The 13,477-nt window shown below is 37.6% G+C and overlaps 1 protein-coding gene across 1 annotated transcript in view; it reads left to right on the plus strand.

The window, feature by feature from the left end:
* HECW1 (HECT, C2 and WW domain containing E3 ubiquitin protein ligase 1) overlaps nt 1-13,477 on the plus strand; it is a 303,928-nt gene that overhangs the window by 186,096 nt on the left and 104,355 nt on the right. The window contains exon 16 of the mRNA XM_037035393.1: nt 10,123-10,243. Coding sequence (XP_036891288.1) covers nt 10,123-10,243 — 121 coding nt within the window. The remainder of the gene's footprint in view (nt 1-10,122; nt 10,244-13,477) is intronic.

Raw genomic sequence — 13,477 nt, forward strand, 5'->3', positions numbered from 1 at the left:
CTATGCAAAATCTTTTTATTTTGATGAAGTCCCATTTGTTTATTCTTTCCTTTAGATCCCCCTGGCTCTAGAGGATGTATCAGTGAAAATATTGCTGCAAGGAATACCAGATTTTTCTGTCTATGCTCTCCTCTAGGACTTTTATGGTGTCATGACTTGTATTTAAGACTTTTAGCCATTATGAGGTTATTTTTGTATATGGTGTAAGTTACTGGTTGGGTTTCAATTTTTTACATGCAGCTATCTGGGCAGCCCAGCGCAATTTGTTGGAGGCTATTTTTATTCCATTTCATGCTTCTGTCCCCTTTGCCAAATATTAATTGACCATACAGACATGGGTTTGTTTGTGGGCTTTCTATTTTGTTCCATTGATCCATGTGTCTGTTTTTATGCCAGTAGAAGATGTTTTGATTACAGTGGCCTCATAATATAATTTGATGTCAGATACTGTTATCCCTCCTACTTTGTTCTTACTCAAAATTGTTGCAGCTATTTGGGGTTGTTTATGGTTCCATACAATTTTTTGAAATGTTAGTCCTAGGTCTGTGAAATACTTCATTGACATTTTAGCAGGAATAGCATTGAATCTATAAATTGCTTTAGGTAGTATGGATATATTTTGACTTTTATATTGCTGTTCAAGTGTAATTGTCTCCATTTCCCCACCACCACCACTCCCCTCCACCCCAGCCATCCCTACTTCCCACCCTTGATTGTACCCCTGTTTGGTTTTGTTCATGTGTACTTTATAGTTGTTCCTGAAAACCCTTGCCTCCTTTTCACCCCATTATCTCCTCCTACATCACTTCTGGTTGCTGTCAGTTTGTTCTTAATTTCAACGTCTCTGGTTATATTTTGATTTCTTGGGTTTTTTTTTTTGTTGTTGTTGTTGATTAGGTTCAACTTGAAATAATATGGCATTATGGACATTTTAATGATATTAATTTCACCAATCCATGAACAGAGCACATGCTTCCATTTATTTGTGTCTTCCTTAATTTCTTTCTTCAGTGTTATGTAGTCTTCTGAGTACAGGTCTTTTACCTCCTTGGTTAGGTTTATTCCTAGGTACTTTATTTTTCTTGTTGCTGTATCAAATGGGATTTTTTTTCCTGATATTTCATTGTCAGTATATAAAATGTTGTTGATTTCTGAATATTGACTCTATAACCTGCTCTTTTGTCAAATTCACTTATTAGGTTGAGTATTTTTTTGGTTGAGTCTATGGGTTTTTCTATGTAAGCTATAATTTCATCTGCCAGGAAAGACAGGTTTAATTCCTCCTTTCCAATCTGGATGCTTTTTATTTCTGTATCTTCTCTGTTCATGGTAGCTAGCAATAGCGACACTATTCTGTTTAAAACTGGTAAAAGTGAACACTCATATCTTGTTCTTGATCTTATGGGAAAGCATTTAGTTTTTTCCTATTGAGTGTGATGTTGGCTCTAGGTTTCTCATATCATGGCCTTTATCATATTGAGGTATGCTTCCTCTACTCCCACTTTGCCAAGTGTTTTATCATAAATGGGCCCTGTAGTTTATCAAATACTTTTCCCATATCTGTTTATATAATCATATGATTTTTGCCTTTTCTCTTTTTTATGTGATCCATTATGTTTATTGATTTGCAAATATTACACCATCCTTGAATCCCAGGGATGAATCTCACTTGATCATTGTGTATGATCTTTTTAATGTATCACTGGATGCTGTTTGCCAATATTTTGTTGAGGATTTTAACATCTGTGTTCATCATTGATTTTGGCCTGTAGTTTTCTTACTTTGTTGTGTCCTTATTTGGCTTTGGGTTAAGAATTATGCTGGCTTCATGAAAAGATTTTGGAAGGCTTCCTTTTCCTTGAATTTTTTTGGAATAGTCTGAGAAGTACAGGCATTAACTCTTCCTTAAATATTTTGTAATGTTTTTCTTTGAAACTGTACAGTCCATGGCTCTTCTGTGCCAGGAGTTTTTCTGATTACCGCCTAAATTTCACCTGCTCTTATTGGTCTGTACAGGCTTTAGTCTTCTCCATTCAGTTTTGAAAGATTATATATTTTTAGAAATTTGTCCATTTCACCTAGGTTTTCAAATTTCTTGGCACACAGTTCTTTGTAGTAATTTCTTACTATCCTTTGTATTTCTGTGGTATCAGTTGTAATCTCTCCTCTTTCATTTCTGATTTTATTTGTGGGTCTTTTTCCTTTTTTCTTGATTGTTCTAGTTATAGGTTTTTTATTTTGTTTATCTTTTCAAAGAACCAACTCATGAATTTATTGATCTTTTGAATCTCTTTTAGTCTCTATGTCATTTAATTATGCTCTGACCTTAGTTATTTTCTTCTTTCTACTCACTGAACTTTGTTCATCCTGTTCTTACTAAGTTGTTTATTTGAAATATTTCCTTTTTGTTTGTTTGTTTGTTTATTAAGTAGGCCTGCATTGCTGTGAACTTCCCTGAGGACTGCCTTTGCTGTGTCCCATAAGTTTTGGATTGTTGTGAGTTCATTTTTATTTGTTTCCCCAAACTTTTTTATTTCTTTCTTGATTTCATTCTTAACACATTCATTGTGTAACATCACGTTATTCAATCTCCATGATTTGATTGTTTTTTAGTTTTTTCCTTGAAGTTGCTTTCTAGTTTCAAGCCCTTGTGGTCTGAGGAAATGGTTGATATAATTTCAATTTCCTTGAATTTGTTGAAACTTTTTTTCTCTCCTATTATTTGGTCTGTCTTTGAAAATGTTCCATATGCATTTGAAAATAATGTGTATTTTGGTTCTCTGGTATGAAAGTTCCTATGTATATAAGCTAAGTCCACTTGAAATACTGTATCATTCTATTCCACAGTATCCTTTTTGATATTTTGTTTGGCAGATCTATCCATTTTTGATAGTGTCATTTTATTTTTTTTATTTAATTATTTTTCAAGTAAGTTTTCTGTCTTTTACTCCCATCCCAGCCCACCCTCCCCATGTTCCCCACCTTCCTCCCCTATCCACCTCCCTTAGTTGTTGTCCATGTGTCTTTTATATTAGTTTCTGTAAATCCTTCCCCCTTTTCCCCTGAAATTTTCTCCCATCTCCCCTCTGGTCTCTGTCCCCCTGTTCTCTATTCCAGTGTCTTTGTTTCTATTTTGCTTGCTTGTTCATTTTGTTGTTTAGCTTCCTGTTAAAGGTGAGATCATATGTTATTTGTCTTTCAACACCTGGCTTATGTCACTCAGCATAATGCTTTCCAGTTCCACCTATGCTGTTGCAAAGGGTAGGAGCTCCTTCTTTCTTTCTGCTGCATAGAATTTCATTATGTATATGTACAATAATTTTTTGATCCATTCATTTACTGATGGGCACCTAGATTGCTTCCAACTCTTGGCTATTGTAAATTGTGCTGCTATGAACATTGGGGTGCATAGGTTCTTTGGGATTGGTGTTTTAGGATTCTTAGGATATAATCCCAGCAGTGGAATTAATTGCTGGGTCAAAAGACAGGTTCATTTTTAGTTACCTGAGAAAATTCCATACTGTTTTCCACATTGGCTGTACCAATCTGCAATACCACCAACAGTGGACCAGAGTCCCTTTTTCCCCATGCCCTCTCCAACATTTGTTGTTTGTTGCTTTGTTCATGATGGCCATTCTAACCAGTGTAAAGCAGTATCTCATTGTGGTTTTAATTTGCATCCCTCTGATAGCTAGTGATATTGAGCATCTTTTCATGAGGCTCTGGGTCCTCTGTATGTCCTCCTTGGTGAACTGTCTGTTCAAGTCCTTTCCCCATTTTTAAATTAGGTTTCTTGTCTTCTTAGAGTGAAGTCATGTGATTTCTTTGTATATTTTGGAGATTAAACCTTTGTCTAAGGTATCATTGGCAAATATGTTTTCCCATACAGTTGGTTGTCTTTTTATTTTAATACTGTTTTCTTTAGCCACACAGAAGCTTTTTATTTTGATGAGATCCCATTTGTTTATTCTTTCCTTTATATTCCTTGCTCTAGGGGACATATCAGTAAAAATGTTGCTGCGTGAAATATCTGATATTTTCCTGCCAATGTTCTCTTCTAGGACTTTAATGGTGTCACAGCTTATATTTAAGTCTTTTATCCACCTTGAATTTATTTTGGTGTATGATGCAAGTTGGTGCTCAAGTTTCATTTTTTTGCACGTAGCTGTCCAATTCTCCCAGCACCATTTGTTGAAGAGGCTATCTTCACTCCATTTTATGTTGCTGCCCCCTTTGTGGAATATTAATTTATTGTAGAGAGTTGGGTTTATTTCTGGGCTCTCTGGTCTGTTCCATTGGTCTATGTGCCTGTTTTCATGCCAGTACCAGGCTGTTTTGATTACAGTGGCCTTGTAATACAGTTCGATATCAGGTATTGTGATCCCTCCTACTTTGTTCTTCTTTCTCAAAATTGTGGCTGCTATTTGGGGTCTTTTATGGTTCCATATAAATTTTTGAAGTGTTTGTTCTATGTCTGTGAAATAGGCCATTGGTACTTTAATAGGTATTGCATTGAATCTGTAAATTGCTTTGGGTAGTATGGACATTTTGCTGATGTTAATTCTTCCAATCCATGAACACGGTATATGTTTCCATTTGTTTTTTGTCTTTCTTAATTTCTTTTGACAGTGTCATTTTAAAATCCCCTAGTATAATGGTGTTGTTGTCTGTATCTTTCTTGAAGTCCTCCAACATTATTCTTATATACTTGGCTGTTTCTATTGTTGGGTGCATATATGTTTACAATAGTTAAGTCTTCTTGATTGATTCTTCCTTCGAGTATTATGAAGTGTCCTTCTGGGTCTCTTTCATAGCCTTTGCTTGGAAGTGTATTTTTGTGTGATATAAGTGTTGCTACTCTAGCCATTTTTTTCCTGTTCATTTGCTTGGCATATTTTTTCCAGCTATTCTTTTTCAGTCTGTGTAGGTCTTTTATTCTGAGGTGGGTCTCTTGTAGGTAGTATGTGTATGGGTTGTGTTTTCTCATCCATTTAGCTACCCTATGTCTTTTGATTGGATCATTTACTCTATTAACATTTAAGGTTTTATTGATAAATAAATTATTCATTGCCATTTTACCCTCTTTGGACCTGTGCTCTTATCTCACTCTTTTCCTTCATTTGCCTAAAGCAGTCCTTTTAGCTTATCATGCATTGCTGGTTTGGTGGAAGTTTATTCTTTTAGCTTTATTCTATCTGGGAAACTTCTTATTTTGCCTACCTTTTTATTTGAGAGCCTTGGTGGGTAGAATGGTTTGGGTTGCAGGCCTTTGCTTTTAATGACTTGGAATATTTCTTACCATTTCTTTCTGGTTTGTAGTTTTTTTGTTGAGAAGTCAGGTGCTAGCCTTATCACAGTTCCTTGTATGTTACTTCCTGTTTCTCCCTTATTGCCTTTAAAAGTCTGTCTTTATTTTTGAAATTTTCCATTTTAATTACGATGTGTCTTGGACTGGGCCTCTCTAGATTCCTCTTGATTGGGACCCTCTGTGCTTTCTGTATTTGTGTGGCTTTTTCTATCATCAAATTAGGGGAAATTTCCATCATTCCTTTTCAAACATGTTTTTTGTTCCTTGCTCTTCTTCTTGTGTTTCTGGTGTCTCTATTACACATATATAATGTTTCATGTTTTCTGTAGTTCTGGTAGCCTCTTTTTCTTCTTTGTGAATCTCTTTTCCTTTTCTTGTTCTTTCTAACAGTTTTCATCTGCCCTGTCCTTCAGCTTGCTGATTCGATCCTCAGCTTCCTCGCCTACTTTTGATTCCTCTAATGTGTTCTTCAGTTCAGAAATTGTATTCTTCATTTCCTCTTGGCTCTTGTTGATTGTCTTTTCAACCTTTTTTTCATGCTGATATATTTTATAGTAAGTTCCTCGTAGTTTCCCTATAGTTTTCTGTATCTCTCACTGAGGTCATCACCTTACTTATAATCATTGTTTTGAACTCAATATCTAAAAGTGACTTGCTTCTATTTGATTTACCACTCCTTCTGAGGATTCCTATTTTTCTTTTGATTAGGAATTGTTGCTTTGTCTTCCCACTACTACTACTTGTGAGAGTCTTCTTGTTTGCTTCTGTTTCTTAAATTGATCTGTTTTGACTCCCTGAATTTCTAGTGTGAACTCCTATGGTAAGACATCTGTGATATTCAGTTGTGTGTCTTCTTGATCTCCTGAACTTTATGCTCTTGGGATGTCCTTTATGCCATTTATGTTGGCTCTCTGGATATAATTGGGTATCGCTTGTTGTTGGGTCACTCTTTGGTGGTTCCTTCTCTCCAGCTCATTGATTAGGGTTCCCTGCCCACCACATATTATATGCTGTTTTGCAGGTTCTTGAAGAACAAAACCACAAAGCCCAGGAGACAAACACAAACCCGCAAAAATAAGTCTCCCCACAGTCCCCCTACCAACAGTGAGTTAACCAGTATTTAAAAGGGTGTAAAGAGATTAAAACTATTATAAGAAAGAAGAGTGAATACGAGATGACCTCTTAGGCATAGGTCAATACACTGCCTCCTGACACAACCAAAAGAAGGACAACAAAAACCAAAAAAAAAAAATCAGAACTGACATAATATAGAACTATATGGAAGCCTTAAAGCCATGGTATTAAAGAAGAGACATTCATCCAGACTGGTAGGAGGGGTGAATTTGAGCAGTCGGACAGATAGGTGGTGGCTGGAGGGCCAGGCGGAGCAGCAGCCAATGGACCAGGTGAAGTGGTGACTGGTGGAGAAGGTGGTCCCACATTCCTGAGTGGGTAAACTTGGAGGAATAACTAGGCAGTGAGAAAGACTGCACAATCCAGGGTTCTAGCACTTGGAAATAAAGACTCAAAGACCCTGACAGAAAATGTGTGGGGGTTGAGGCAGCAGGAGAAATTCCTGGCTTCATAGGAGAGACCCACAGGGTTCTAGAATGTACACAAACCTACCCACCTGAGAATCAGCACCAAATGAGCTCAGTATGCTTGTGGGTAGTGGGGGAAGTGACTACAAGCCTGCCAAGAGCTGAGTGGGCCACATTAGTCCCTTTTGGACCCCTCCCCTACATACAATGGCACAGCACAGTTATGTGTGTTGCCCCTCCCTGATAAATACCTAAGATCGCACCCCTTACTATGTAACAGGTGTGCAGAGATGAAAAAATATTGTCCAAATGAGGGAACAGATCAAATATCCAAAAAAAGTACAACTAAGAGATAGCAAACCTATCAGATGTACAGTTCAAAACACTGGTGATCAGGATACTCACAGAATTGGTTGAGTATGGTCACAAAATAGAGGAAAAAGTGCAGGCCATGAAAAGTGAAATAAAAGGAACCAACAGTGAAGGGAAGGAAACCAAGACTCAAATTAACAGTTTGGACCAGAAGGAAGAAAGAAACATTCAACTAGAACAGAGTAAAGAAATAAGAATTCAAAAAAAAAAAAAAAAAAAAAAAAAACCTGAGGAGAGGCTTAGAACCCTCCAGGACATCTTTATATGTTCCAACATCTGAATCATAAGGGTGCCAGAAGGAGAAGAGTAAGAGCAAGAATTTTTTTTTTTTAGAGTTTCTCTAGGGAATATACCTAGGAGTAACATTGTTGGCTCCTGAAACTAGTATTATCACATTTCTGTAATGTAGTTGATATAGTTATAGTCCACCAGACATGTATGAGAGGCCTCTTTTTTATTCATTTATTTATTTATTTTAAAGATTTTATTTATTTACCTTTAGAAGGGAAGGGGAGGAGAGAGGGAGAGAAACATCAATGTATGGTTGCCTTTCATGCGTTCCCTGCTGGGAGTTGGCTTGCAGGGAACTGGCCTGCAACCCAGGCATGTGTCCTGACTGAGAATCAGTCTCACCAATTCTCTCCCCAAAGCTTCTGTCTCTAGTCTCACCTCAGAGACTAGTCTCAGGTGAGACTAGTCTCACCTGAGCCGCGATCGTCTGAGTCGCAGGCCTGCGCTCAATCCACTGAGCTACACCAGCCAGAGCTTAAAAAATATTTGGAAAAATAATGAAGGAGAACTTCTCCAATCTGGTCAAGGCCAGAGACTTCCAGGAAGCCTAGGAAGCTCAGAGAGTCCCAAAGAAGTTGGACCCAAGGAAGCACACAACAAGGCACATCATAATCATATTACCTAAGATTAAAGAGAAGGCAAGAATCTTAAAAACAGCAAGAGAAAGGGAGACAGTTACCCGCAATGGAATTCCCGTAAGACTATCAGCTGATTTCTCAAAAGAAACCTTACAGGCAAGAAGGGGCTAGAAAGAAGTATTCCAAGTCATGAAAGGCAAGGACCTTGAAGCTATATTACTCTATTCAGCAAAGCTATCATTTAGAAAGGAATGGCATGCAAAGTGTTTCCCAGAGAAGATCAAGTTAAAGAAGCTCATCATCACCAATCCTTTATTATATCAAAAGTTAAAGGAACTTATGTAAGAAAAAGATTAAAATATGAACAGGAAAATGACAACGAACTCACAGCTATCAATAACTGAACAAAAATTCACTAAAATTATTTTGAGATGGTAGAATGAGGATCACTAAGAAGGGTTGGGAACTGAAGCAATGTGAAGAGAGAAAGTAAAATTTGCATCATGAATAAAAAAAGGGTGAAGAATGCAGAATGAAGAGAACTAAGAAGTGGCAGAAAATTGTAGGATGGAAACAAGTTGTGATAAGAAAGAAAACAAAATTTAAAATGAAAATAATGAGTGGAAAGAGGTGAAATAGGATAATAGAAGGGAGGAGTAAAATAAGCGAATTGAAATAAACTATAGTATAAAACCTAGTGACTTAATGTTCACAAACTCAAAGGACAAGAAATGAATGTTAAAAAGCTATTCAGGAAAGAAAATATCTCAAATCATGTAGAGGACAAACAGTGGATTTTATCTCAGTAGCCTCTAGCATTTACCACTGTTCTTCACTCTGGATATGCCTGTGGTGATGTCACATGTTAACTCTGTCTGACCTTAAGCAGCCTGTTCAAGACTTCCAATAGCTACTGTTTGTGGCTGACTTTGTTGTTTGTTTATCTAGTCACTCTGCACTCAGCAGTCAGGATTAAGCACCACAGGGCCAAGGTAGAGTCGTTTCTGGAGTCAGGACCATTGTTTCTCCTCAGGCTGCTGCTGCTTGATGGGGAGTGGTGTGTCTGAACAGGATGGCTGATATTTTATAGAGGATGATTCAGCACCAGGGTCCCAGGGTCTACTCTCTCAATTCTCTCCCCAAAGCTTCTGTCTCTAGTCTCACCTCAGGCATCTCTAGCTCACTCTGCTCCCACCTTTGCCAGAGCCCATGCTAAGTGGCTGAAAATGAAAATTTGTATGTTAGCCCTTTAAATGGCTCTTTGTATATGTAGCTATCTCTTTGGCAGAAAGCATCCCAGCCACTTTTTGCCACTGGTGGTTGTCTGTGTACTTTTTGGGCTCTGGTCCTCTAGGCTGGTAAACCCAGTTTAGGGTTTAGGCTCCACACTTTTCAGAGGGATCCAAACAGTTGCTTAATTATCCCTCCAGGGCTGCTACCTGTGAGTGCCCAGCCCAGCCAGACTTCTTGAGTCTCCACCATTCTCATTACCAGTCAGATTGTGCTGAAATTAATTCTTCTGACTGTCTGAGGTTATAAGGCTTCTCTTTTGCTGTTGTTCATTTGTTTGTTTAGGGTGATTTCTCCACAATTTAGTCGTACTTACAGATTGGTCTTGGGAGGAGGTTTGTGTGACTTCCATTCAGTCCTGTTCTATCTGCCCTGTCCTGCAATCACTTCTTATAATACAGTGACTTACAAGAAAAGTTTAGTCTAGTTTCATTTATGTTATTTTAGATTACCTAAGTATAATTAAGCCAAGAAATATACTCATCAAGGTATTTTTAAGAGAAGTAAAACATGAGTGAAGTAAAGGGCAAAGATTTATTGTCATCAGAAGTTTTCCTTATTTTATTTCTATTTATTATAAATGTAACTGAAGTTGTGATGTAAATTAAGGGAAACTTGTTGCAGAAGAAAAATATGAAGACACAGGTATGTGCCATTGGTTGGTTCTTCCTCTACTGCTGCTCTGTATGTTTGTTCTTTGATGAACAGTATTGACCTTCAGCCCATGTACTTCTCTCTGCAGGTTTGCAGAGAGCTAGTGCAAGAGCCCCTTCACCCTACCGAAGAGATTTTGAGGCCAAACTCCGCAATTTCTATCGAAAACTGGAAGCCAAAGGATTTGGTCAGGGCCCAGGAAAAATTAAGTGAGTGTTCCACTACTTAGCACTGAATTCACAAGACAGCTTTTTTCTATCTTTTTCTTCCCTATATCTTTGTAAAGTTATGGGACTGGATACCATGGTGTGGTAATGGTTAAGTTTATAATAAAGAGGATGAAAAAATATGAAATTGAGAAGAAAGAAGAAAGGAAGATAAGAAATTGATGAGAAGGCAGAAAGAAAAGTAAAAAACCAGAGAGAAAGAACAGTAGATTTCAGACAAAGGCATGTGTAAAGTCAATGATAGACCTTTTGAACAAGGAATCTTGAACTAAATTTAATAACCAGAGACTTTGATATTAAGAACAAATGGACCATTAACAGAGGGGAGGTAGGAGGGGATAAAGGGAGGAAGGAGTGAAGGGTTTTCAGGAAAAACTATAAAGGATATATGAACTAAACTAAGGAAGAGTGAAATCAGGGGAGGAAAGTGGGGATGACTAGGGTTGAGGGGAGAGAAGGGGAGAAAAGATAGACAACTGTACTTGAATGATGATAAAATTTAAACAGTGAAAAATATCATATAGGTCCCTTTACGTATTCTGCAGACAAATTTAACATGTTTGTCAAATTCATGGACTACTTGTAACACTGTCATTTTGTAATAATAGGAGTCTAAGTAAAAAAATTGTGTTTTTCTCCTCTCCTGGGTTAACTGTTTACATAATGAAAAGCCAAACCCAATTCAGAAATCCAACTGAAAAAATTCTTCCTGGATATTGTTTAAAAAAATGGTCCAATAGTATAGAATATATTGAATTATAGGCCACAGAGGACTCATTGGGAGCCTGGCACCCCAGAGTAAAATAAAGCAACAGTAGTGGGGCCAGTGGCCCTCAGCTGGCATCTAGTGGCCTCAGAGCCCCTGCTGCCGCAGCAGTCAGGGCCCAGAGGCTTCTGTCTGTGCCCAATGACGGGGGCTTCTGCCACAGAGGACACAACGGGAGCCTGGCACCTATCCAACTCACAAGCCTTCCCTCCCCAACAAGAAACTTATCTTTGGTCCATCCTTCCTTAAAAGTGGCAAGTTGGGTAGAAGATTATGGTTAACACTATATATAGCCCAGAGATCTTCTATCTCTTCTCTACTGGCTGTGAAAATAAATATCATAAAGTATTTTCCTGCTGTCATAAACCATTCTGCCTCCCCCTCCAACTGATCACACACACACAAAGGAAGGAGTAGGTGGAAGTGGAGAACATCCAAGATACCTGAAGAAGATTACACCACTGAATTTCACAGTTATTCTACCACAGAAGTTCACACCATAAACACAGGGAGTCAGAAGAGATCAATTTAAGAAGCTCAGGCTAACAAGAAGTGTCTCACAAACAATGGGAAGACAAAGAAACAATGGCCAAATGAAAGAAAAGGTAGAAGTCTCAGAAATAATGTCAGATGAAATAAAGGCAACTAAGCTATCAGATATTGAATTCAAAGCACTAGTTACCAGAAAATTCAAAGAGCTCACAATAAGCTACCAGAAACTAGAGGGGAGCTGCAGAAACTAATGGGGAGCTACAGTGAGCTCTCCGGAAATTATATCAACATGAAAAAGGAAATAGAAACTATCAGCAAAGGCCAAGAAAATGAAGAATACAATTTCTGAACTGAATAACACAGTAGAAGAAATGAAAAGCAAGCTCGATGAGGCAGAAGATTGGATCAGCGAGTCGGAGAACAAAGTAGAAAGAATCTCCCAGAAAGAGCAAGAAAAGAAAAAGAGTCTCAGAAAGAATGAAGAGGGATTAAGAGAAATGCAAGACAATATGAAACATAATAATATCCGAATAATAGAAATACTAGAAGGAGAACAAGAAAAACAAAGGACAGAAAGCCTAATTGAAAAACTAATGCTAGAAAATTTTCCTAATTTGAAGAGAGAAAAAGCCACAAGAACCAAGGAGTCACAGACAGTCCCAATCAAGAGGAACCCAAAGAGGCCCACTTCAAGACACATCATCAATTAAATGGCAAAATTTCAAGACAAAGAGAGAATCTTAAAGGCAGCAAGGGAGAAAAAGGAAGTAACATACAAGGGAGACCCAATATGGTTAGCTACAGACTTCTCAATGGAAAAACTCCAAGCAAGAAGAGAATGGCAAGAAATATTCCAAGTAATGAGAACCAGAGGCACTTCCTTTCCCAAGAAAGTAGCAACCAAGGCTACTTTACCCAGCAAGGCTCTCAATCAAGATAGAAGGCCAAAAAAGAGCTTCCAAGACAAAAGAAGTCTAAAAGAATATGCCTCCACAAAACCAGTTCTGCAAGAGATGCCAAAGAGACTGCTCTAAGGAAAGGAAGAAAGAGAGAGAGACAGAGAAGAAAGCACGTACAAAAATGGCAATGACTAAGTATCTATCAATAATAACCTTAAACATAAATGGATTAAATGTTCCAATCAGAAGACATAGAATAGCTGGATGGATAAGAAAACATGACCCACACATATGCTGCTTACAAGATGCCCACCTCAGGACAAAAGACCATCACAGACTAAAAGTGAAGGGCTGGTAATGTTTTCCAAGCAAATGGACAAGAAAAAAAAGCCAGGGTAGCAATTCTAATGTCAGACAAAATAGACTTAAAAATGGTCATAAAGAAAGACCCAGAAGGTCACTTCATAATACTCAAGGGAAGAATCCACCAAGAAGACATTAACATCATAAATATATATGCACCCAACATAGGAGCACCCAAATATATATGGAAAATCTTAGAGGACTTCAAGAAAGATATTTACAGCAACACAAATATAGTAGGGGATTGGAACAACCTACTGTCAAAAATGCACAAATCTTCCAAAAATATCAAAAAGATATTGCAGCATTAAACGACACCCTAGATGAAGTGGACTTGACTGATAGATATAGAGCCCTTCTTCCCAAAGAAGCTAAATACACATTCTTTTCAAATGCACATGGAACATTTTCAAAGATAGAACACATGATAGGACAGAGAACAAGTCTCAACAAATTTAAGAAAATTGAAATAATACCAAGCATTTTCTCTGACCAAAAGGGACTGAAATTAGAAACCAACCCCAAAGGAAAAAAAAAACCCAAACACCCAAAATTATGGAGACTGAATTGTATGCTATTAAACAATGAATGGGTCAAGAATGAAATTAGGAAAGATATCAAAAAGTTTCTGGAAACAAATAAAAATGAACTCACAACAACCCAAAACTTATGGGACATAATGAAGGCACTCCTGAC

This window comes from Sturnira hondurensis, unplaced genomic scaffold, assembly GCF_014824575.4.
Source record: "Sturnira hondurensis isolate 20B ecotype Veracruz unplaced genomic scaffold, ASM1482457v3 Scaffold0022305, whole genome shotgun sequence".
NCBI classification, from domain to species: domain Eukaryota; kingdom Metazoa; phylum Chordata; class Mammalia; order Chiroptera; family Phyllostomidae; genus Sturnira; species Sturnira hondurensis.